At 38.6% G+C, this 24586-nt stretch overlaps 1 protein-coding gene across 6 annotated transcripts in view; it reads right to left on the reverse strand.

Moving 5' to 3' along the window:
- The window catches only part of LOC121522281 (mitogen-activated protein kinase kinase kinase kinase 4-like), a 149266-nt gene that overhangs the window by 75249 nt on the left and 49431 nt on the right, over positions 1-24586 (reverse strand). For all 6 annotated transcript variants that reach the window (XM_041806472.1, XM_041806476.1, XM_041806475.1 and 3 more), the window contains exon 3: positions 5129-5185. In XM_041806472.1, coding sequence (XP_041662406.1) covers positions 5129-5185 — 57 coding nt within the window. The remainder of the gene's footprint in view (positions 1-5128; positions 5186-24586) is intronic.

A 24586-nucleotide genomic window follows, 5' to 3' on the forward strand; every position in this document is an offset into this window, starting at 1 on the left:
GTATTTCTCTTCAGCTCATATGAATACATAAACATGTTCCCATCAAACGATCCTCGCCCTCGTCATGTACCCACTTTAATCTGCTCAGTTTGAAATGGAGGTTTATTTACGCCTTCAGGCCTCAGAGAGAGAAAATACATCTATATTTCACCGTGAACTTCATTTTTGAGCAGGAACGGGAGAAAATATGTCTGATTATGTGCATGACAGGCACAAGAGGGAACAGCAATACCTTCTACTTAAGTGGTCTGAATTTTAATGCATAACTTTTTTCTGTAGTCTGTAGTCAGCAGAGGTGAAAAGCTTTAAGTTTTTTATTTTAAAACGCAAGTTTTTGTATGGGATAATGGTCATTAATAAAAATGTGATTGCTATTCCTGCAGAAAACTAATTCAAAGAAAAAAAAACATTCTGAAAGGATACACCATGTTTTTTCTTCTGTTTCTGGTGCACATTTTATTTGGAAATCTTTCTCACTGCTATTAATACAATGTAATTTTCTTGATCCTATTTCACCTCATGTACTTATCTGTTAGCCTGAATAACAAGCACATTTTCCCTATTTCTACTTTGTCTTAGTCTTATTTTTCTAACTTTATCTCATCTCTTCTTTTATATTACTGTCAGTCATAGCTTGTGAGCTGCTGCTCATGGTTGCCTATCAGAAGAACTCTGATTGAAGATTTCTTGACTTACAGCAACATTTAATATGAAGATGCACTGAGAAGCTTTGGTGTTTATCTGATCCGTGATTTGTTCTCAAACTGAAGTGCATGTGAGGGCGAGACAGTATTGATCTGTTTGGGGGGCGTTGATATTTGGATGCTGTGAAGGCAGCCTGCATGATATGAGAAAAATATGCATGTGCGTAAAAATATTTGCGATTACACAGCCCGGTGTTGCAATAATAAAATGAAATGCAATAAATAAACAAAAAAAGACTGTTCATTAGCTCTCTCTGATAGTTCCTCTAGTCTGTATAAGACAAGGATGTCCCAGTGATGTCAAACTATGCCTATGCTGTGCACTGTGTTGATTTTTGAGTTTCACTCCTTCACAGTCTTTGGTTGTGCTACTAGCTTTATTCAGGTGGGTAGTTGTTTTAACAGAGGCATCTGTTCATTGATGTATGCATGCATTTGTGAGTGTGTGTTTATGTGTGTGTGAGAAAGTAAAGGCATGATAAGCTTATTAACCCTTGCTCATCTGTGTGCATGACACGGCTGTGAATATCAGGAGATGTGCAGCACCGTCAGGTCTCGGTTATGAGCTCTACAGATGCAGGCAGATGGGGGATTGCAAAATTGGACTTGTGAAGAAATCTAGCCCGATGAGCCCAAACCTGGGCTGGAGGGGGAGTGGAGGGCAGACAGAGTCAAGCTCGACACATGTCGACACAGACATGCTTCACTCAGCCAAGGTCATGATCAACTGCATCTCTTTTGTCTGGGCCTTTTCACCCCTGGTGATATGCCTGGAGACTGCTGCTGGGTTTTCAGGCCCTTGGGACATCCACAGCTAATACTTTCAGACTGACACAGTTCTGGTTCTGGCTCTGGCTCCATTCTGGAGCTTTAGAACCTTGGTGTTTTCTGGTGAACCAGCCCGTGTTCACCCCAATTTAAGCGGAACCAAAGTGGAAGGATGTTACTCTGTGCTAGTCAGGCGGTTTCTTGAGTGTGGCATTCGGCCAAACACAGCCTTTGCCATCTCTTCCGCAAGTTCGGCATACAACTTCCTCTTCATTGTACTACTCTCCAGCTTCACCTGGAATTCTGCTGATGCCAAGATTGCCATCAAACATTCTGTGTCCTCAGCAGACCACTGGTCTTCACAATCTATGATATAACAGAGACTGTAAAATTTGAAAGATCTGACAACAAAAAGCATGAAAAAGTATGACAATGATAGCCCAAAGTTTGCTTAACTTTTGTTTTTATAACTTGACTCTTCAAATGAAAAGTATTTCTTCTTCTAATGTTTTTGGAGGTTTTTCAATGACTTAAAATCCCCCTTCCTCCTGAACTAGATAAAGTTGGACCCTGATTTTCATACAATGCCAGAAAAACCCAGACAGGTTGTAATCAGATTGTGAATTTGCTGACCAAAAAGAAATGTTTAAATTAAAGAAAAGACCATCTAGATTTTATCTAAATAATAGCCTGTAAGTGACAAGGATTAGTGTTGCCTCATACATAACGTGAAATGTTCCTTTGATTGATAAATGAGGTTTTTAAATGAACATGTAGAACCAGGGTCTTTAAAGACAGACAGGACAATCCTCTTCCATTCAGCAGTTGACCCAGATTAAAGGATTTGATGTGACTGCCTCGATGACACACTCAGACTTCTTTAAGGCGTCTGGGCAGGAAATGGTCAAGTGACCTCAAGTATGTGTTTGTGAATATTTTTCACATTGTCTCATTTTCATTTGAGGATGAGTAACACAACAGGCAGGAAAATAAATCACGCTTCCACCATCATGGCTGCTGTAGCTTTACAAGAGCATTGGGACATTTCCGCATGTTCACACAAAGGGACACAGACTCCGATTACACGGCACTAGCGGCCCTCTGGCTCCTGTCTCAACTCTGTTAAAGCTGACAAGCATGCACCCATGGGCTCCAAACACACAAACACAAACCAGTGTCACACACTAATCTTCAATCTTAAAGCTGATTCGCCTCAGGACACTAAAAAATCTGGTGAGCTTCAAACTCAGCTTCATGCAGAGAGGAGAAATCTGAGTGAACACTGGATGGCTTGGGACTAAAAGCCTGTGAATTATGAATGTTTCTACAGGGAAATATTTACATGGAAAGAGGAAACAGTAAATGGTTTTATTGAACCCATGAAGAAGGAGTTAGTTCTGATTTATTCAGACAGATGCAATAACGCCAAATTTAGTTAGTCTAAAACCTGAAAAAGCAGAATTTGTTGCTGCTTTAGAGACTCTAGTCTCTGCTGCAGCTGCTGTTTTACATCCAAGTCAAGCTTTCTGTAGGCCATATTATGGCTGTGTTTAGTGTGCAAATATCTGGGAAAGCTGTGTAAAAGCAAACTTTTAAACAAGTTAGTGTACAGAAGAACCATTTTGCTTTGAATTTTACATGAATACCATAAATGAACAAGTGCACTGTGCAGCAGCAGCTGCAAAATCATTCCACTGACAGTTTTAATGGTTTATTCTGGAATCAGTTTGGGAAACATTCACAAGCTGCAGTGGGTACAAAATGCCACTGCAAAAGCTTTTCCTTAAATCTTCTGGTCTAGAAGATTTAAGGACATCATCCGCTGTTGAAACCCCTTTGTAGTTGGCTTGAGAACTACAAGTCAATTAAACCAAACATTATTTTCTTTCATAATTTTAGACCCAAAATTCCAGTCAAATGCTTTTTTTTGTAACACAGGCCTGCCACTAGTATCCACAGTAACTGTTCCTAATAGCTAATGCTACAGCGCTCTTTTATCTGACATAAACAACCGCTAAATGACAGAATCGATAGCGTCTTGTGGGAGCAATGCAGTTTAGCTCTACTTCAAGCTAGACACTGGGTATAAAGTTGTCTACAGGCTGTGCCAGTTTTTACTCACATACAACCAAAGTAACCAATTATGATATTCAGCTCAGAACTGTGGACGTTAACATGCAAAGAGGATCAAGGGCTGGCTGGGCTAGCACTGCAAATTTTATCCACATTCTTTGAACCAACTTTGCACCATTGCTGTAAAATTGGTTAACGGAATGTATTTACTCCACTTTGAACAAGCTGGCTAAATGTATTTAAAGTTTGTGTTGAATAAAATCAGAAATTATTCACCTAGGAACATCTCTATTACAAAATAATCCATTAGAGTACTCAGATGAGTTTTTGTTGTACGAGACAACATACGCGCTAGCTTCACAGTTCAAGTAATCAATTATAAAGTAACTTTTTCAGAGAATAATCCAACACAGAACAAGAAATGCTGTTACTTCCCTCAACAGTTTGTTGCTACAAAAAAAGAAAAAGACTACAAAGCTGTGCACTGTTTCTGTTTCTCTCCTGCTTACAGATGTTTAGAAGAAGTAGTTAGAGGATTTTCATTTTTGGTAACACAAACGTACTCTAACTCCTTTCTTTTTTCAGATGTATTTTAATTGGTTGCCTGTGAGGCTCCTCGTTATCTTTTTGTGAAAGATCCTTTAAAATCAAGTTATTACTGTTATTATTGTTATCATTTTTTCTGTTAAAAAAAGGGAATTTGTCCAAAATTCAGATGAAAAAAAAATCAAAATACTGCAAAAGAATTAGGTAGTACATTATTTAGTGGGCACAATTACCTAGTTACTTAATAGAAACAAATGGTAATTATTTAGAAATGTCTGAAGAAAAAGGCTGCAATTACCTAGCGATTTCACTAAGTAATATGGAAGATCAAGAAAGTATTTACCTAGTAATGATGCACTGATTATCAAATTATTCCTGGTAATATTCTGGCAATTCTCTGGTAATTGTTGGTATTTTACCCTGACCCTAGCCCTGAAAATTACTCGAAATTTTTCAGAAAGGACTCTTAATTTAGCGGGCTCAAATCAAAGAAATTACTAGGAAGTTATTTAGCAACTTATATAGAAAATTATCACTGTTTTTTAAAGAAATTACTTTTTAAAATACCTCCTAATTACTGGAGAATTTCCACAACATTACAAGGAATTACTCGATAATTAATACATTATTATTAGGTCATTGCCACCTTGTTATTGCAAAATAACTTAATAATTACAACTTATTACTGTAAAATAAGTACTGCTACCAATTTTTTTTTCTGGCTAAGGTTTAACGGTTGTTGAATCCTTAAAAGCAAAATGCCACACTGTTACAAGAACAGATTTAAAAACTATCTAACTATCCATAATGCTCAGGAAACTTTTGACTCTAACATGAACTCAGAAGACCAACAAAGGCAGCACACAAAATTTTAAACCAGTAACCTACTCAGATTTCTACATGACAAAAACATGTCAAACTTCCATCTTGTCACTGATGTTTTATGTCTTTTTGTTCCTCTGCAGTGGGAGCTGAACAAAATCTGCAATCAACCAACACTAGAGAACATTGAATAATAAAACAAGCTGTTTACTGACCTCGGTGACGTCCATGACCTTGATGGCCGCCAGCTGTCCTGTCTTGACATGTCGACCCTGAAGAGAAAAAAGGAGAGATAAGAGAAAGGTAAACATTTGAGTTTTTCCCCACATGAAGCAAGCATGTATCAAACACATTTACCAGCATACATGGACGATATCAAAGTATGGGTATCTCATTGAGAAGAGCATGAAGAGGATTTATTATTTTAGTGACATAAAATCAATGGCAGTGAGAGGAGTTCATCCCAAAGCCTGCAGCTGTATTTAAACCCTCCACCTTGTGGCATCAGGCAGAGTCCCTCTGGAGTGACAAGGGGGCAGTTCAAAACAGGCCCAAACATTCAAACTCACACCTACGGGCAATTTAGAGTCACCAATCAACCCAACAAGTCTGAAAGTGAGTCAAGACCCATCATCCAAAGAAAGTTTCTAGAAACATCCTGGAGGATGTAATCTGCAGTTTAATAACCCGCAGTTGATGGTTTCAGCCAATAGTCCATGAACCAGTGAGAAGCCATAACATCCACAGCTTTACTAACTACAGTCGACTTCCATTGTATGACTTTTGTGAACAAACAGGCCAGATACAGTTCCCCTTTAGAGCACAACAACAATAAACCTGGAAGTTGAAACCAATTTTGACTTAACTTCAGCAACACTGCTATGTTTCCACAGTAACTTTATCTCACGTTTTACAGATGGAAAACCAGAGAGGAAAAACAGACGGGGAGGACGTGTAAGTCTGCTCAATCCTTTATGTCTGCATCATTTTAGGAGATCATGTGTGTCTCAAAGCCACATGATCAAGTTTCTTTTGTGTGAATCAGGACTGTGACACCTGAGCCTTCGACCCCCCCCCGTTTCTCAATGAGTTGGCACAGTCCACAGCTTGAGTGATGAGGGATTAACCCATTCAGTTTAGCCAAAAGGGATGAGTGTGTGTTAAAGTATTAGTGTGTGTGGAGAGGTGAGGTTAGCCAAAAGGTCTTGGCTGATTGAGAGAGCGAAGATTTAAAGGAAGCAAATCTCTGCTGCTCACTGTGGGAACTTCAGGACCGGACTGAAACGTGAAGGAGGAGAGGAAAGAAAACTCGAGGTTAAACTCATGATGCAACCAGCAGACGAAGAATAACAGACAAGTAGAGATAAAGACACATGACTTTTTGAAAGGTTTACTATGGATTTTGGCAGTGTTGAACAGAGAAAGGGTTCTAAAGTATTAGAAAAACAATGAAAAGCAAAGTGTACATGGGTCTGATGATATGTTAAACCATATCAGCTCTAAAAAACAAAGAGGAAAGGACGGACAGAGGAGAGAGAGGACAAACAGAAAGGGAGTGGAAGGAAAGATAAACAGAGCAGAGAGGAGAGGGAAATTTCACAGGATGCTTACTGAATTACATCAAAGCTAGAGGCATCAATGCAATAGGAGTTTTAAGTCTTAAATAATTAATATAACTTTCATTAGCGACTCTGTAAGGCTGGAAGTGATTAGAAAAAAGTTAAATTGTGTTTTTTTTTCTTCCTGGAAATATGGGAAAAACAGGATTTTATTCTTAATATATGAGGTTAGTTTGTTTAAGCTTTAACATGGGCAAATTGTATTTGAGTCTTCAAATCAGATGTAAATACTGGCCTATATCAGCTGTAAATAATGGCCAATATCATATGTAAATACTGGCCTATATCAGCTGTAAATACTTGCCAATATCATATGTAAATACTGGCCTATATCAGCTGTAAATACTTGCCAATATCATATGTAAATACTGGCCTATATCAGCTGTAAATATTGGCCTATAGCAGCTGTAAATAATGGCCAATATCATATGTAAATACTGGCCTATATCAGCTGTAAATACTTGCCAATATCATATGTAAATACTGGCCTATATCAGTTGTAAATACTTGCCAATATCATATGTAAATACTGGCCTATATCAGATGCAAATACTGGCTTATATCAGCTGTAAATACTGGCCTTTATCAGCTGCAAACATCAGCCTACATCAGCTGTAAATACTGGCCTATATAAGCTGTGAATATCGGCCTATATCAGCTGTAAATATTGGCCTATATCAGCTGTAAATATTGGCCTATATCAGCTGTAAATATTGGCCTATATCAGCTGTAAATATTGGCCTATATCATCTATAAATACTGGCCTATATCAGCTGTAATTACTGGCTTACATCAGCTTTAAAAACTGGCCTATATCAGATGTAAATATTGGCCTATATCATCTATAAATACTGGTCTATATCAGCTGTAAATACAGGCTTATATCAGCTGTTAATACTGGCCTATATTAAATTTAAATACTGGCTTATATCAACTTTAAATACTGGCCTATATCAGCTGTAAATATTGGCCTATATCAGCTGTAAATATTGGCCTATATCAGCTGTAAATATTGGCCTATATCATCTATAAATACTGGCCTATATCAGCTGTAATTACTGGCTTACATCAGCTTTAAAAACTGGCCTATATCAGATGTAAATATTGGCCTATATCATCTATAAATACTGGTCTATATCAGCTGTAAATACAGGCTTATATCAGCTGTTAATACTGGCCTATATTAAATTTAAATACTGGCTTATATCAACTTTAAATACTGGCCTATATCAGCTGTAAATATTGGCCTATATCAGCTGTAAATACTGGCCTATATCAGCTGTAATTACTGGCTTATATCAGCTTTAAATATTGGCCTATATCAGCTGTAAATACTGGCCCATATCAGCTGTAAATACTGGCCTATATCAGCTGTAAATACAGGCCTATATTAGCTGTAATTACTGGCCTATATCAGCTTTAAATACTGGCCTATATCAAATTTAAATACTGGCCTATATCAACTTTAAATACTGGCCTATATCAGCTGTAAATATTGGCCTACGTCAGCTTTAAATACTGGCCTTTATTAGTTGTAATTACTGGCCTATATCAGCTGTCAATACTGGCCTATATCAGCTGTAAATATTGGCCTATATCAGCTTTAAATACTGGCCTATATCAGCTGTAAATATTGGCCTATATCAGCTGTAAATATTGGCCTATATCAGCTGTAAATATTGGCCTATATCATCTATAAATACTGGCCTATATCAGCTGTAATTACTGGCTTACATCAGCTTTAAAAACTGGCCTATATCAGATGTAAATATTGGCCTATATCATCTATAAATACTGGCCTATATCAGCTGTAATTACTGGCTTACATCAGCTTTAAAAACTGGCCTATATCAGATGTGAATATTGGCCTATATCATCTATAAATACTGGTCTATATCAGCTGTAAATACAGGCTTATATCAGCTGTTAATACTGGCCTATATTAAATTTAAATACTGGCTTATATCAACTTTAAATACTGGCCTATATCAGCTGTAAATATTGGCCTATATCAGCTGTAAATACTGGCCTATATCAGCTGTAATTACTGGCTTATATCAGCTTTAAATATTGGCCTATATCAGCTGTAAATACTGGCCCATATCAGCTGTAAATACTGGCCTATATCAGCTGTAAATACAGGCCTATATTAGCTGTAATTACTGGCCTATATCAGCTTTAAATACTGGCCTATATCAAATTTAAATACTGGCCTATATCAACTTTAAATACTGGCCTATATCAGCTGTAAATATTGGCCTATATCAGCTTTTAATACTGGCCTATATTAGCTATAATTACTGGCCTACGTCAGCTTTAAATACTGGCCTTTATTAGTTGTAATTACTGGCCTATATCAGCTGTCAATACTGGCCTATATCAGCTGTAAATATTGGCCTATATCAGCTTTAAATACTGGCCTATATTAGCTGTAAATACTGGCCTATATCAGCTTTAAATACTGGCCTATATCAGCTGTAAATATTGGCCCATATCAGCTGTAAATATTGGCCGATATCATCTATAAATACTGGCCTATATCACCTGTAATTACTGGCTTATATCAGCTTTAAATACCGGCCTATATCAGCTATAAATATTGGCCTATATCATCTATAATTATTGGCCTATATCAGCTGTAATAACTGGCTTATATCAGCTTTAAATACTGGCCTATATCAGCTATAAATATTGGCCTATATCATCTATAATTATTGGCCTATATCAGCTGTAATAATTGGCTTATATTAGCTTTAAATACTGGCCTATATCAGCTGTAATTATTGGCTTATATTAGCAGTTTAAAATAATGGCCTATATCAGCTGTAAATACTGGCCTATATCAGCTGTAATTATTGGCTTATATTAGCAGTTTAAAATAATGGCCTATATCAGCTGTAAATATTGGCCTATATCAGCTGTAACTACAGGCCTATATCAGCTGTTAATACTGGCCTATATCAAATTTAAATACTGGCCTATATCAACTTTAAATACTGGCCCATATCAGCTGTAAATATTGGCCTATATCAGCTTTAAATACTGGCCTATATTAGCTGTAATTACTGGCCTATATCAGCTTTAAATACTGACCTATATCAGCTGTAAATATTGGCCTATATCAGCTTTAAATAATGGCCCATATTAGCTGTAATTACTGGCCTATATCAGCTTTAAATACTGGCCTATATCAGCTGTAAATATTGGCCTATATCAGCTTTAAATATTGGCCTATATCATCTATAAATACTGGCCTATATCAGCTGTAATTACTGGCTTATATCAGCTTTAAATACTGGCCTATTTCAGCTGTAATTATTGGCCTATATCATCTATAAATACTGGCCTATATCAGCTGTAATTACTGGCTTATATCAGCTTTAAATACTGGCCTATATCAGCTGTAAATATTGGCCTATATCAGCTATAAATACTGGCCTATATCAGCTGTAATTACTGGCTTATATCAGCTTTAAATACTGGCCTATATCAGCTGTAAATATTAACCTATATCAGCTGTAAATACTGGCCTTTATTGTTTTTAAATGCAGCTCCAAGCAGAAATAAAATGAGATGAATGATAATGTCCAATCTTGTCTGTATGATGTTCACCCTGGAAAACTCGACCATAACAACCAATCACAACCTGACTATTCACATGAACAACTCTCTGATGGTTCTGTTCATTCTATCCTGCAGGGAAAAGCTTAACATGTCCATGCTTTTCTTGGACCAAAAACAAAATGAAACAAAAACCTACTCAAAGTCATTAAAAAAGAAATTCAGTAAATCCTTGAACTGAGAGTGTTAATGTGAGTGTGAAGGACGAGTGTGTGTATTTGTGTGGTTTTCCCTTTGCTATTCAGCCACAGAGGCCAACACTCACAGAGCGACCTCCATCAGGCCCCATTAAACTCCAGCATCCATCTTACTGTAGCTGTGCTGAGTCATCAGTTTTTACATCTCACATTCACACATGCAGAAGGACTTTCACTCACTTTTGCTCCTGAATGCACTCATTTAAACACACAAAAAAGTTTAAGAACCCTCCCCTAAATACAGTCTGAGCTTAATATCTTTGCTTGAACATTTGCAAGAGAAGCAACGGGTATGTTGTGTGTCAAATGAAGTGTAATAAGGAATAACAGCCCACTTTTTTAACGCATGGATAACAAAACAGCAGAATGAGGCTGTTTGTATAGGAAATACTCTACAAGAATCAGTCCAAATGATTCAGCAGATCTCAAAGTGAGTGAGCCCGTGCATGTGTGTGAGAAAGGTGACCTCAGACTGCAGACTGTTATAATTACAGAATCCCCCCCAGAACCGCCGACGCACAGTCACACAACGGTTAAAAGATGACATCATCTTCTTCTCTGGTTTCTTTGTTCAGAAATGACAAATGCATGCAAACACACCTGGACTACACAGACTCATATCAGGCAGGACAAAGACAGAGGGATGGTCCAACAGAACAAAAGGTCTGCTCCACAAGCAAAAGATGATGTGGTGTTTTTTGGCTTTATGGAAAATTCCAGGTTATTTTAAACAGCAGGGGTTTTATTTTCACTATCTTACCCATAATTCCTTTCAGTCATGATGTCATTTTCCAAACTGAGCTAATGAAGTGATTTGACAGAGCAGAGACTAACAGCAATCACTCATCATAGCAGTAACCCTTCACAACCATGACCATAGCATTCTGGAGTGCAACAGGTAAAAGCTAAATAAGAAGGTCAGGCTGTCATCACACCAAAACATTTATACTTAATGTATCAGTATAAAGTAATGTATAATGTATGTACAAGGAAATACAGCACAAAAAGGCACTTAAGCATCCTTAAATCTGACATAAACACAGATAACTGTGCCCTACAGAAGGGATAATTGTTTAATGAAGAAGTCCTTAAACCCAGTTAAATCCTTACACTTTGCCTCCACAAGTCAACTGTGCAGACAACATGGCCAACGTAGCCCAAACTGCAATCTAACCTAATACAGACCCAGGCTCCATACATGCAAGCTCCAGGTAGTGACAATGCTGATGCTACTGTATCTACCCTTGATACAATGCAGGCAGATGCTCACTCTGTTTCTTTTCTCATCCAGGATTTGAGAAGGCTGATCAGCTGTGCGTAAAGCACCCCTTGTGCACTTTCTTTTACTTCCTCATCAAAATAGCGGCCCTTGTACTGGGATCTAAGAAGGTATGCAGATAGTGGTTCAGACTCTTTTTGTCCTAATCTTTCGCAAACAGATTCAAATAAAATAGTCTTTAGTAGTAGTTTAGTCGAATTTTTATACCATCTACCGCCGTATGTAAAAAGACATTTCAGGGTTCTTACTGAGGGAATCACATCAGCAGCTGATGACTCTGATGTGCAGACTTCACTCGTCAGCCGTTCAAATAGAGAGAAGTAGTTAAAGTTGTGGGGAGGTCGTAGTCAGTGGCATAAGCGGTGAGTATGTTTTTGATCAAAGAAGAATTTAAAACAATTTGGAGCGTTTTAATACATACAAGAATTTATTTGAAAAGTTAGTTTGTAAATTTAGCTAAGATTTTGAATTTTTTTGCATGTTGATGGTTTGAAATCAGAGCTGCAGACATCTTGTTTTTTTGCCATCAAATTTATTTAAAAACAAACTGAAATTAAAGAGAGTGCTATTTTATTGTTCAACCTTGTGATTATTTTTTTGTTTTGATTATTATCTCAATCCCCCAAAAGTCTTGGTCTTGTCTGGGCCTCAGTGTACTCTGGTTTTTGGCATGTCTTGGACTCAGGAAGTGTGGTCTTGACTTCATCACTACCACATGCTCTAAACTCGGCCAATCTGGACAGCCAGGTGGAGGATGTGCGCACCAAAAACCTGTCAGACCATGTCCATTTTTCATGCTTGACAAACATCGGCAACTGTCATCAATGCGTTCCACATTTTTTGCAGATGGACCGATTAAGGCCACTATTGGCCAATGCCTACGTTCCACCAATGCATTGGTGCATCACTAGCATCTTCTATTGTGCTATTTCTCTGTGAGGATTTTAATTCGTCCAAATTTTAGTCCCAAGGAGGTCTTTTGAAATGCACTGAGGAATGCAGGGACTTTATATTAGGGAAACAAAACAACCCTTACACAATCACATGGTCCAACACAGAAGAGCCAACATATCTAGTCAGGACTCTGCTGTTCACTCCCAACCTAGGACACTGTTTTGAGGACAGGAGAGGTTTGAGAGAGGTGTCAAGGAAGCCATCTAAATCAAGCTGAAAAACCACCCCTGGGCAGAAGTAGAGGACTAAGATACCTCTTATCCCCTTGGATTCCTTTCAAAAGCAATCCAAACAACGCTTTCACACTGAATCACATGACCCAACATCATGGGACCCTAGCAAACCTGAAAAGGCCTTAGATGACACGACCTCAGGCAAACTATGTCAACGACTCTCAGGTGACCACCCAGATTACAAATTAGCATTCTAATGGTCGACAAAGACTCTATTTCATGTCTTGGCGTCTGTCGCTTTTATAACTGCAGAAGCCTCTGCTTTCCTGTGCTCTCTCATTCACCTGCAATTCCCACATGCAGCATGAATGGACAGACGGAGCTTCACTGCGGCGCTGTTGTAGAAATGCACTGTGAGAATACCTTGAGGGGGATTTAAGGTCTTCACTGAAGTCAAAAACACAATTTCAAGGAATTTAAGTTGGATAAAATGTAATAAGAAAGCATCTATTTTTCTGCTGAAGATTATCTGAATGACTGAAGGACAAACTGACGATCAAAGAGATTTAAATTTTACACTTTTAAAACCATGAATGTAAATAATGTTGTATTGAACCTGTGTTAACACTCCTAACAGACTCCACACAAAACAACCCTCCTGTCATCAGACTCTCTCATGACCAGCTCCAGGATCATCTCTGAGCTCGGTTAAGTTTCTGTGAGCAATATTTGGACCCCAGTGTCCTTCATATCAGAAAAAGCCTGGAGGGGCTGTGAGGCAGGAGGACGGCCGTGTTGGTTTCAGAGTTCATAGTTTTAGGATCACGTGGTCTCTTCAGTTTTTTCAGACAGCCTGGAGGGAAGTTAGAGTGTCTCACAAACTCTGAGACAACAATACAGCCATGGTTGTTCCTTCTGTGGGTTTATGAAACTGCAGTCATGTCCACAACTATGAGGCGTTACAAAAAAACTACAAGAAAACCAGCCAGCTAACCTTTGTGGAGCTTCTTCACACCAAAAGCAGATTACAACTTTAATATTATTTTAAACTCTTACCTCAGAATCTTTCAAAAATGAACTGAGTGACTGAGTATTGACTAAAAATCTTTATAAAACCTGTTTGAATCCTCTTCTGGCTATTCAGACTGTCAAGGTCAGGAGTCTAACTCTTCAATGAGTGCAACTGTTTGTTTTTAAGCCACAAAAAGGGAAAATTCTGTTTACATCATAAGTGTCAAAGTTGCTATATAATACGGTAAAGTACAATAGAGTATGGTAGAATACAATATGATACAATACAATAGGTTACAACATGATATGCTACCATATGATAAATATGACAAATACGATTTGATACATTAAGATATGGTGTGATACCATGCAATACAATAGGATACAATAGAATATGATAAAATATAATATATTACTAGGGGTGTGAATATCCTTGTGATTCAAATCTCAATTCAGAGGCTGCGATTCGATTCACTGATGATTCATTACAATACAAACGTGATCCACTTCACCATACGGAGCCTTATCTCAGCCTAACAGCTAAAAACACCGACAATGCAGGGTTAAAAAGTTCCTGCCCCAAACAAGCTTTTCCCCAGTGATCACACAGGACACTTTTTAAATAAGCTCTAAAGATGGTCCTATGTTATGAACTTATCAGAAACTGCTCCAGCATTCATCAGCACAGATAACGGACTAATATAATCACAGCTGTGAGCCTGAATGGTGGAATAGACTGCAGGGTTTTAGCCATTGGCTGCATGCAGGATTGGTGAGTTTTGTGAAGGTTTGCTTTACCCTTAATGAGGAAAATAATCATTTTATAATCAACAATAGTAAACAGAAAACAGAAAACATTTCAGGACTGGCCATACACTATAAAAGACTGAGTGAATTCACAATCTATGTTTGTTTGATTTATTAGTAAAAGTTTGAATTAAATCTTTCTCAAAATAAAACTGTTAAATTTGACTTTATATTGATTTTTGCCCTTTCTGCATACAATTTTAATAAAAAAATCCAATAGTACAGTCTATTTTAATCACCAAACTAGTGTCATTTGGAGTTGGATTGAACATTATAAAGCCACTTAGAGGACATTTCAAAGTATCGCGATATATATCGTGTATCGGGATATAACAAAAATAAATTGGAATATCAATTTTAGGACATATCGCCCAGCTCTACCTGTGAGGCTAGAGACGCTGGGTCAAATCATGGCTGAACGTGCTCTGATAACAAGCAGCAGAGCCTCAGTGAACTGATCTCTCACATTAAGACAAGTTCACAGATCGATTCATGCTACATTTTTACCGATCCAGGGCTCCATGGACCGATGCACTCAGAACTTTGACAGCAAGATCAGTATGTATACGGTACAATACAATATGATATGATGCAATTCAATACAATATGATACAGTTGGATAGCATATGATATGATGATACAATACCACACAATACCATACAATAAAATGTGAAACAGTAGAGTGAGATATAATATAATATGATATGGCACAATAAGATAAGATATATATAAGAATATATCACACTACAGTACAAAATGATACAATACACTACAATAAGACATGATCTAATATAATACAATATGGCAGAAAACAATAGGATACAATATGACAGGATACAGTATGGTACAATGTGATAAGATAATATACAATACTAATACACAATACAATAAGGTAGAATACAACATGATACAATACAAATAAGGCCTGATTTCATGGCACTTTGATGCAGGTAAAGCTGTTGGATATCAGCTGTATTCAGTTTAACATGTGGAGGAAACGCTTTTCTGGATTAGTTTGGGGAGACAAATTGCAGAATTCTATGCAAAACATTAGTGATAGTAGATATATACAGTAGTATTAACATAAAAGGCACTCTGATCTTTGAATAGGTAATTCAGTGGAATATTTAATAAACATAAATTTTAAAATGCTTAATTGAAAACCAAAAACTTCATATTAAATGGTAAAAATGTTGCCTCCTGTATCTCTGACAAGTATCCCTGTGGTCCATGAGACACTGGAGACACTTGTTTAAGTGTGGACAGGTTCACAGACTGTTTGCACCGCAGCACATTTGCAGCAGTTTGAAACAATAAAATCAGGTGATTAAAATGACAATCAGGAAGCTTAATGAGCCCCAAGGCGGACATTAAGAACGGCTCAGTCATGTCCTAACCTTTAAAGCTTTCTTCACTCTGATCACTCCTCAAACCACAGCCCTGATCCATCGAAGTCTCCCAACAGCAGACTTAATGAGGTCCCTTATTTAGACTACAGAGACCTAACCCCTGAGTTCATAAGGTAGACCCTCCTCCTATCCCTCTCCCATGATCCTCCAGCCTGTGTGACCTTTGAGCTCTAAAGGGGGAAGGAGGAGGACTCAGCGATCTGGGTTTCTCATTAAAGAGAAAGAGAGCAGCAGCGCTGAGGTCTGATACTGATCTGAGCTCAGTTTCCTCGCTACGTGCTGAAAGACGCATAAAACAGTCTGTGAGGAGTTTGTTCAAAGCTCTGATGTGATTGTCTGTGGATATAAACTCAAAATAAAAAATGCTTCAAAAGTTTCTGAAAGTGTGTATGTTTGAGCCAACATTGTTTTGTGGCTCATTTTTACCAGAAACTTGCTAAATTTATGGGAGAAACTGTACCCACCTGTTACGCTGTATAGCCTAGCTTCCTGCCCGGCACAACCAGCGAGTCCTTCTTAAAGAAGCAATGCTCACTTAAATCATTGGTGGATAATGCCACTACTACTGCTACATATCTCATATGACTCAACTTTAAAAATACTGAAATATTCCTTTAAGATTTGCATGTGACAACGTGAATAAAATAAAATAAAATTAACACATTAGTTCCAGGGAGGAAGAAGAAGTAGGGACTCGTGTAGATGGTGATGCAAAGATAAGGAGCAATTGTCTCCTGTTGGTGGGCTTCAGTATTCACGTTGTTGACATCAGGTCAGGCTGTCAAACTGGATGACGATGTAAGAAAATTTCTGACAATTCTCTAGTCTTCTTGAGGTGTGGTCATAGGGCGTCTTGGATGCGTCATTTATTATGTCACACTACAAAGCCATTTGCCATTCCCGACACTCGTAATCAGGCCTGAGGTTTGACACTGAGCTGAGACGGTGCAGTCGAGCCAAACTCTGCCTGAATTTGTGTAGTCCGTGGGCCGGCTGAAACACTACGGGCATGACAGCTGCTGATACATGCCCCTAAGCAGCAAAGGAAAATATCTTTGATCAAACTGATGGAAACCAAAGGCAAAACAAAGAGAACCATACTCCTTGTACCATTTGCTTACTCTCTTATTAATATGACTATTCCACAAGTATTCTTGTTAATCAACAACAGTACATATTGTGAGTAAATCCAGCTTTCTCAACTATTGAGGATTTTGTTTGTTTAAAATGTATACAGAAAAGTTCAGAACGAGAGGCCAACGGTTGTCATCTGCTTAGAAACCTATATACAGTTGAAAAATTCATCTTTATGTACTGCATTTCTGTCCAAATAATTACCCTAAAATGTGACAATGTTAGGACTTAGGCTAGTTGCAAAGTAAAACCTTCCAGTTTCAATATTCTGTCTACTTAATCCACAGCGTACTTTACACATTGACATACTTTCCAGTACAGTCATGATAACAGTGGAAAAAAGGCTGGTACAGAATTATCTGCAATGTTAGACCATGATTTTCCATGTTTGTATTATAATGACTGCTCACTTTTGTCACTTCTCTCATTTCAAAACACTGACATCTTTCATTCTGCTTTTTGGAAATACTTTTGGTTTCCTCACTTTCCTTCTGGAAATAATCTGATCTCCTCGACTTTTTAATCTGCTGCCAGAAAACACAGGAAGCCTGAAAACGGCTAAAAAAGAAAGTAGGATGAGTGAAGATGAGCAGGCGGAGGAAGAGGAGGAAGGAGGACGAGTGTCAGAGGGTTTAAAGAAAAATTTGGGATAACATTTAGAGAGTGCATGTTTGTGTTTGTGCAGAAGTCAGTTAGAAGTAAGATGAGGGAAACGCGACTTCCCCCCGAGGAAATGCCAGGAGAGTGGAGTCATCCCGGACCAACACAAATACACACGAGGAGAGTTTCTCACGCATACATGTGCCATCCAAATGTGGTTACACACACACTTTGACATAATAATCTGTTGTCAACACACCTGCAGACTTTGTGTTCATCCTTAATCTGGACGTACGCCTGAGTTTGTTAGCGAGTTTGTGTGCAAGTGTATGTGTGCTTTCGGGACAAGGCGTTCTTTATTGCACCGTTCTGGGCACTGGAGCACATACAAGGAGCCAGGTGCAAGCCTTAGTGCCCAAACTCCCAAAAACACACTCAGAGACACAAACTGCAGCTCAGAAACTCTCTCCCTCTCAGCCTTTATTGAGTGAATCAGCGATGCATTAACTTATGAAAATGCTGCTAATCGCTACAGCTAATGACCGGTTTCCTCACCTCAGGGTGCAGCTCAATACAAGATAAATATTGTAACAAACATGCACAGAGTGGAGCACAGAAAACAGATTAAATATGATGGGGTCAAAAGGAAGGATTTACATTTTTCTAGATGGTTCCAAATGAGCCAACAGGCAGCAGCTGCAGCGGAATATCTTCTCACACTTTCTCAACAACAGTAAAAAAAGAAAAAATCAATTTGCAGCCCGTTCCATGCTGTTCTAAATGCCACTTGAACCTCACATAACCTTTAGCAAAGATTATTTTCTGCCATTTTGCCTTTATTTGATGGAACAGGTGGAAAAAGGACAAGAAACATGGGGTGAAAAAGTGGAGGCAGACATGCAATAGCGATGGGATATAATCCAACAGCCTGTACAAGTATTCTAGCCTCTGTCTCTGCAAGCGTAAGACGTCATATTGCGCAGTATCGCACTCTTGATGTCCACACAGCATCCACTAAAGATGTAACTCTATGCCTTGTGAATTTGAGCTTCCCCCTGTAAACAGTATGGTATCCAGCACTTTTATTTTGACACAAGTCAGAGCATAACATTTCAAAAGTGGATATTATTAATGCATAACTATCTCCACTTTTTTAAACAAGCACAAGCTATGTTGAATAAAGAAAGTGAAAGGAATTCTTCTTATTTGACTCCTGATGCCTTGTCATCGACCTCTTTCCTTGTTCCTTGCCCATGTTGTGCCGCTTTGCACAGCATGGCTTGCATGCTGTCGGGATACTACAATAGGAATCATTGTAACCAAGCTGGTTTTGTTGCTGGCAGTCTCTCCAGCCACATGTAATTAGGTCCTGCAGTTAGAATCACCAACAAACCTAACAAGTTTGTCTTTAGTCTTCGCGGGGAAGCTAGAGTACTTGAAGAGAACCCACAAATGTACGGGGAAAAAAATGCATACTTTTTATTATAACCTTTGAAACTGGTGTTAATGGTCTCAAAACCAGTGCAGCAACAATTTGTGGCTCCAATACAAAAGCTTTAACAAACAAGTTAAGGTGCGTCTCGAAACATTGCCAGTTTATTTTAAGTCCAGGCTGTGGCTCTAGTGGTGGCCAAGAGAGCCGCTGTCAACACTCCATACACTTGTTGCTAATTGTAGCTTGACTAAAGGCAAGTCAATTAAATAATAATAAACATATAATTTCCTGTAAGTTCTTTACAGCACAGGTCTTCTGCTATTATGTTATTCTAATACCTACAGTATTAAAACATTCAGGAAATTTGTTAGTGGCAGCTTAAGTAAAATCAGCAGGAGAGAAATTAAACTTAAAACTATAGACTCAGTTACAAGCTACAATGCACAGCAGAGATAAAGTAGCATCTTTATGTGAGCCCATGCACATTTGTGAGTTGTGTATTGCATATTAGGGTTGTTTGGATGGGAGAAAGGGGGTTGTAGTGAACGAACATACATTTAATTCAACAATCCCTTTCAGTTTTGAAGTACCATGATACAATATGGTAAACACAAATAAGAAAAAGGTCTGTGTTATGACTTTCAGGTCATATTACACACTGAAAATATGCATCCAGTACGTTTAAGGTATTGGCTAAAATTGTAAGCTAGTCAAAGGGCTCATCATATAGTTGGCTTGTTCAACATGAGCTTGAGTAAGTACAAAAAACCACACTCTGTCCTGTGTTTTGTTCACAAAGCAATCAAAAAAACATCCATCTACACCATTTATAAGAGAAAATGATACCTTTTAAAGCTGGGATTTGCACCATCATGAAATACATGCCTATAAAAACTTTTTACTGTTTGTAAATGTGACAGGTAAACAGGTGATGGCAGGGTGGGATGTAGGCCTGGGTGATATGGCCTAAAAATCATATCACAGTATTTTTCTTGCCTTTGACGATAATGGTATTATATCACGGTATTACAAAATTAAAAAGAGATCATGCTTTTTAATCCAAATTCAAGTGTTATTAACCCCCTTAAAACAAGCCTTTGATGGCATACTCAATTTATCTCCAAGTATAGGAACACAGAAAACATGTTTTATTTTTTTCAAGTCTCTCGAGGTTTACTTCTGCCTAACTACACTCCAAGTTTCGCATTTCATCTCTAACCTGATGAGTTGAGTTAAGCTGCTAATGACTTGAACACGTTTCCTAGTGAAGGTGTTCACAGTATAAGCATTTCAGAAAAATAACAGCCGCAGACTTTTATTTTGAAGAGCCTGACAGAAGTATTGTGTTTAGCATTGAGTTAGCTTAGCTTTGGCGGCCGTACTGGAGAATAGTACTAGTTTACAGCAGCTTTTCTGACCTCATTTAACATCGCAGCCTGGATCTTTGACTCCCTGTGGACTGAGAAAAGAAAGTCATAAGTTAAAATAGACATTTAAACGGTTGTTTATGCCGTTGTAAGAGGAAGAGCAGCAGCGCTGGCCTCTGCGACCAGCCAAAGCAGCACTTAGCTTGTGTTACAGCCACAGGCAGGCTGACAGAGACAGCACACTGACTTACTTGCGGTACAGCTGTCAGACTTTGAGAGGAAAAAACACGTGTTTTTGTCTTCTAACTCACACTGAGGCAGATACGATGGCGTCATTAACAAGTGTTTGGTCGGTACAGTACACTCTCTACTGTAGGCCAAATTTATATCTAGCAGGGTGTCTCTAACCCATGTTTATTAAAAAAACAATAATCATTAACAGATCAAGCATTAAGATCAAGCTTTTGAACAAGCAGCCAGAGACTTGAATTGGATCCAACAGTTGCTGCCGAATTGCTCATATGCTGCTGATGCATGACATGATGCACCATCGTGCAACTGAGCCAGACATGCGATTTGAGCAGATGAGTTTAAGAGAATAACACGCTGACTTTAAAACGCCTGTAGTGTTGAGATGTTACACAGAAATCCCAGAGGAAGACCACTCTGCCTTTTTCTTTAAAGAGAAAAAGAGTGATGAAGAAGCGAGAGGACTATAAATATCTTCAAAAAGCTATGAGAGATGAGGATTAATGTTTGGGGAGCGTTTATTACTGAGTACATTTAACAAATTATAGAAGAAAAGTCAACAAGATGGTTAAAGTTTGTGACTAAGGGGAAAATTAGGAACATATTTCTCTTTGTCATCAGCATACAGCCTCAAAATTGACCACAGAGTTGAGCCAACACATTATCTGAAATCAAAACCAAGGAGTTTGATGACAAGTCTGCAAAGGTCCCATTTTTGTCTTCTAAATTCAACTTTAAGGCGAAAGAGTTGAAGTGGTTAAAGCTGAAGGCATATTTCTGGGTGAAAGTGATGATGCTGTTCTCTTTAGCTCGGTTTCTGTAGCTGCTCTGCTCTGTTTGAGTGCTCAAACAGGACGATGTGAGTAAGTAGGCCAAGAAAACAGGCTCACTCTGGGGAGAAACACTGAGACTGAAAGAGGAAAGAAAGAGAGGCTGGTCAGTTATAAAACTCTATTGATCACTGTGCTACTGCTGAAACATAATGGGAGAGTCCAACTTCTTAAAAATGAACCAAGAACTTTTTAAGAAAGATCAATGAGGGTTTTTTAATTTGAGTTTCTTAAAGCAGATGTGCAGTAAATGCCAATGCATCCGCCCTGACAATCTTTACAGTTCAATGTCCAGATAAAAGCAAGAAATAAGAAAGTTAAAGAGCCAAAACTCAGGCAGATTGACAGCTAGAAGTGACCAAGAGAGGACAGACAGGCTGTCGGACAGACAGGCAGCGTTGCATAGCCACTGTAATCAGATCTAGGCGTAGTAAGGGGGTTACATTCTGGGCACTGGTGCAAATTTCCATAACGTAACCGGCTATCCTCCATTTTTAGACTCACTGGAGGAATGACCACTGGTGGCATGGGTATCGCTTATGACCAGGCTAACAAACCACAACATCAGGACTTTTTCAAAGAGAGTGCAGAGGCAGATGGGAAAACATTGAGTCCCATCAAAGACGTAGACCCAAAGACAGCCAGTATTCTAACTACAATGCAAAAGATTACCTTTGGAAATTAATGCCAACCAACTCAAGTCCAACTTTTGTAATCAAAGAGCATTATTTTTAACCCCAATACCTAAAATCATCTTCCCAAAATTAAGATAATACGCAATAGATATATTCATGAGTTGTAGCACATTGGTTCTTGGAGACTGCTGGCACTAAAACAGCTGTATAGGTCCATGAAACCTCTTTGAGAGCCATATTTGTGTTTAAAATAAATAGGCAACCTCTTGACCCTGTAGAATTTGTGGTGTTAGAAAAATAAGTTGACACAGTTTAAGAAAGAAAGTCAGTACAGGATTGCTATCTGGGGTATGGGTCAGTCAAACAAACAAAACTTTCATCCAGGAGGCTTGGGTTCAAGTCTTGCATAAAACAAAGGCAAAGTCCACTCATGAAAGTAGTCACAGAAACTTCCTTTCTGTCCTTGTTTTAGTGGACTAGTCCTGTGTAATGAGTTTTGGTCTATGAATGGAATGACAGTGAAATGAACTTGAACTCAACTATGTTGTCTCCCATCTGTTGGGTTGCTACCGTCAGAAACAGTCATATTGGTGCAAACATTTGTACCTAACAAAACCTGATCCTTTGGTTAGAGAACAAGTTGGTGGACTCTAAAATTCACACATAATCTCTTCTTGTAATAAAAGGCATTTTAAAATATATAAGTCACATTTGATCTGTAGAAAAGTTCTCAAAAGGCAAGGATAGGCGTCTGGGAATAAGCTGCGTTATGTAATCTGAAAATAAAGATGAAGATGAGTATGGCTCTATCAGTTTTTTTCTGTTTTGTGCCTCAAGCTGAGGTTCAAAGTGGCGAAAACAAAGACAAGGCGCTGCTTCATTTGCTGACTGTAAAGTCCGAGGACGTCCAGACACGAGACGACCAGACGTCCTCTCATTTCTCCTTTTATCATCACATTCCTCCATTAGCCCTCTTGAGTCAGAGAGGATCAGCAGTAAAAACATGGAGACAAAGGCAGGGAGAGGGGAATAAGGTACAGAACGGAGATGGCAAGGGATGAGAGAAGAAAGACACAGGCAATGAAGGCAAATCAAAAGGTCATTTGGTTCAAATCAGAGGGAGACTTCTTGTTTTAGTTACATCGGCTTACCAAATCCATCGTTCCACTGCTTTTGAGTTTTTGGGTTGGAACGTTTCTCTTTCAGTGAATTTCCCTAAGTGGTACCAGGTATTTACCATTACAGTATGTATGTTCTACAGCACCTCTTCAGTGTAGACCGGATTGTCCTAGCAACCGTGCAAAACCGCGATGAGGCTCAACACAACAACAATGGAGGACAATGAGACAAGTCTGAACCCGGTTCTCAGCTTTTTGTCCCAGCAAGGGGACAAGTTTTGTTCTATAAACAGTTGCAAGTAGAAAGACAAAATACCAGAGATGTAACAGTATTGTTAATAACGCAGTGCTGCAGTGACAGAAGTGCCTCAATGTCTTCGTGGACATGTGGCAGTTTCAAACGGTAGGTCTTCAGGGCAAAAAGAGTACTTTTCTTTGGGACCCCCTTGAAAATGAGATGCTGCATCTCAAGGGGCTATCCTTCAATGAAATGAAATGAAATCAATCCCTTGTGTACCCACCATCCTTTACGCTCCATTCACTGGCTTGATCTAACAGCACACAGATGAGGGATGCTACGAGTGGTGAGGGGGAACCTAGTGACAAGTTTTAGAGGTTTTGGAGGCTCCAGCGACTTTTAGATCTGAGTTAGGCTCATCCTAAAAATGACCAATTTCTGCATGGATTCAGATATTATTCTGTTCAACATTCAAGTCAAGTTAAAAAAAAAGTACAAGACATAGTTTTAAGAGATGTTGATAAGACAGACAGAAAAGTCTGTAAAATGGTAGAAACCAAATGTTGGTTTGGTGTAAAGTCTGGCACCTTCAATAACTTGCCCAAATGGCATCGCAAAGTTACTAATACCAGTCTTAAATGGTTTCTCATTTACATAAAAGTTAAACTCCAAACTGGTCTTTCAGTTTGGTACACATTTGTGCATTAATATCAAACTTTAACAAAAGTTATGGCTCTGAATTTGATTTGAAAACTGCCTAAGAGGGTATAAAACCAAGTCCAAGAAGTCATCATCACTGACTCATCAAACTCTGTCTCTAGGTCTAAAGTTTCTGGACAGGGCCCAGATGAAGCGGCTGAGTACACTGCAGGAATTAGCTCGCTGTCGGACGCCATTACCCCTGTTGTTACAGAGATTGGGCTCTGGCTCTGCCCCCCATGCCGACCTCCCTGGTCTAGAGAGAACACGGTGGAGTGACTGCTGGAGGCTCATTATT

This window comes from Cheilinus undulatus, linkage group 15 (assembly GCF_018320785.1).
Source record: "Cheilinus undulatus linkage group 15, ASM1832078v1, whole genome shotgun sequence".
Taxonomy (NCBI): domain Eukaryota; kingdom Metazoa; phylum Chordata; class Actinopteri; order Labriformes; family Labridae; genus Cheilinus; species Cheilinus undulatus.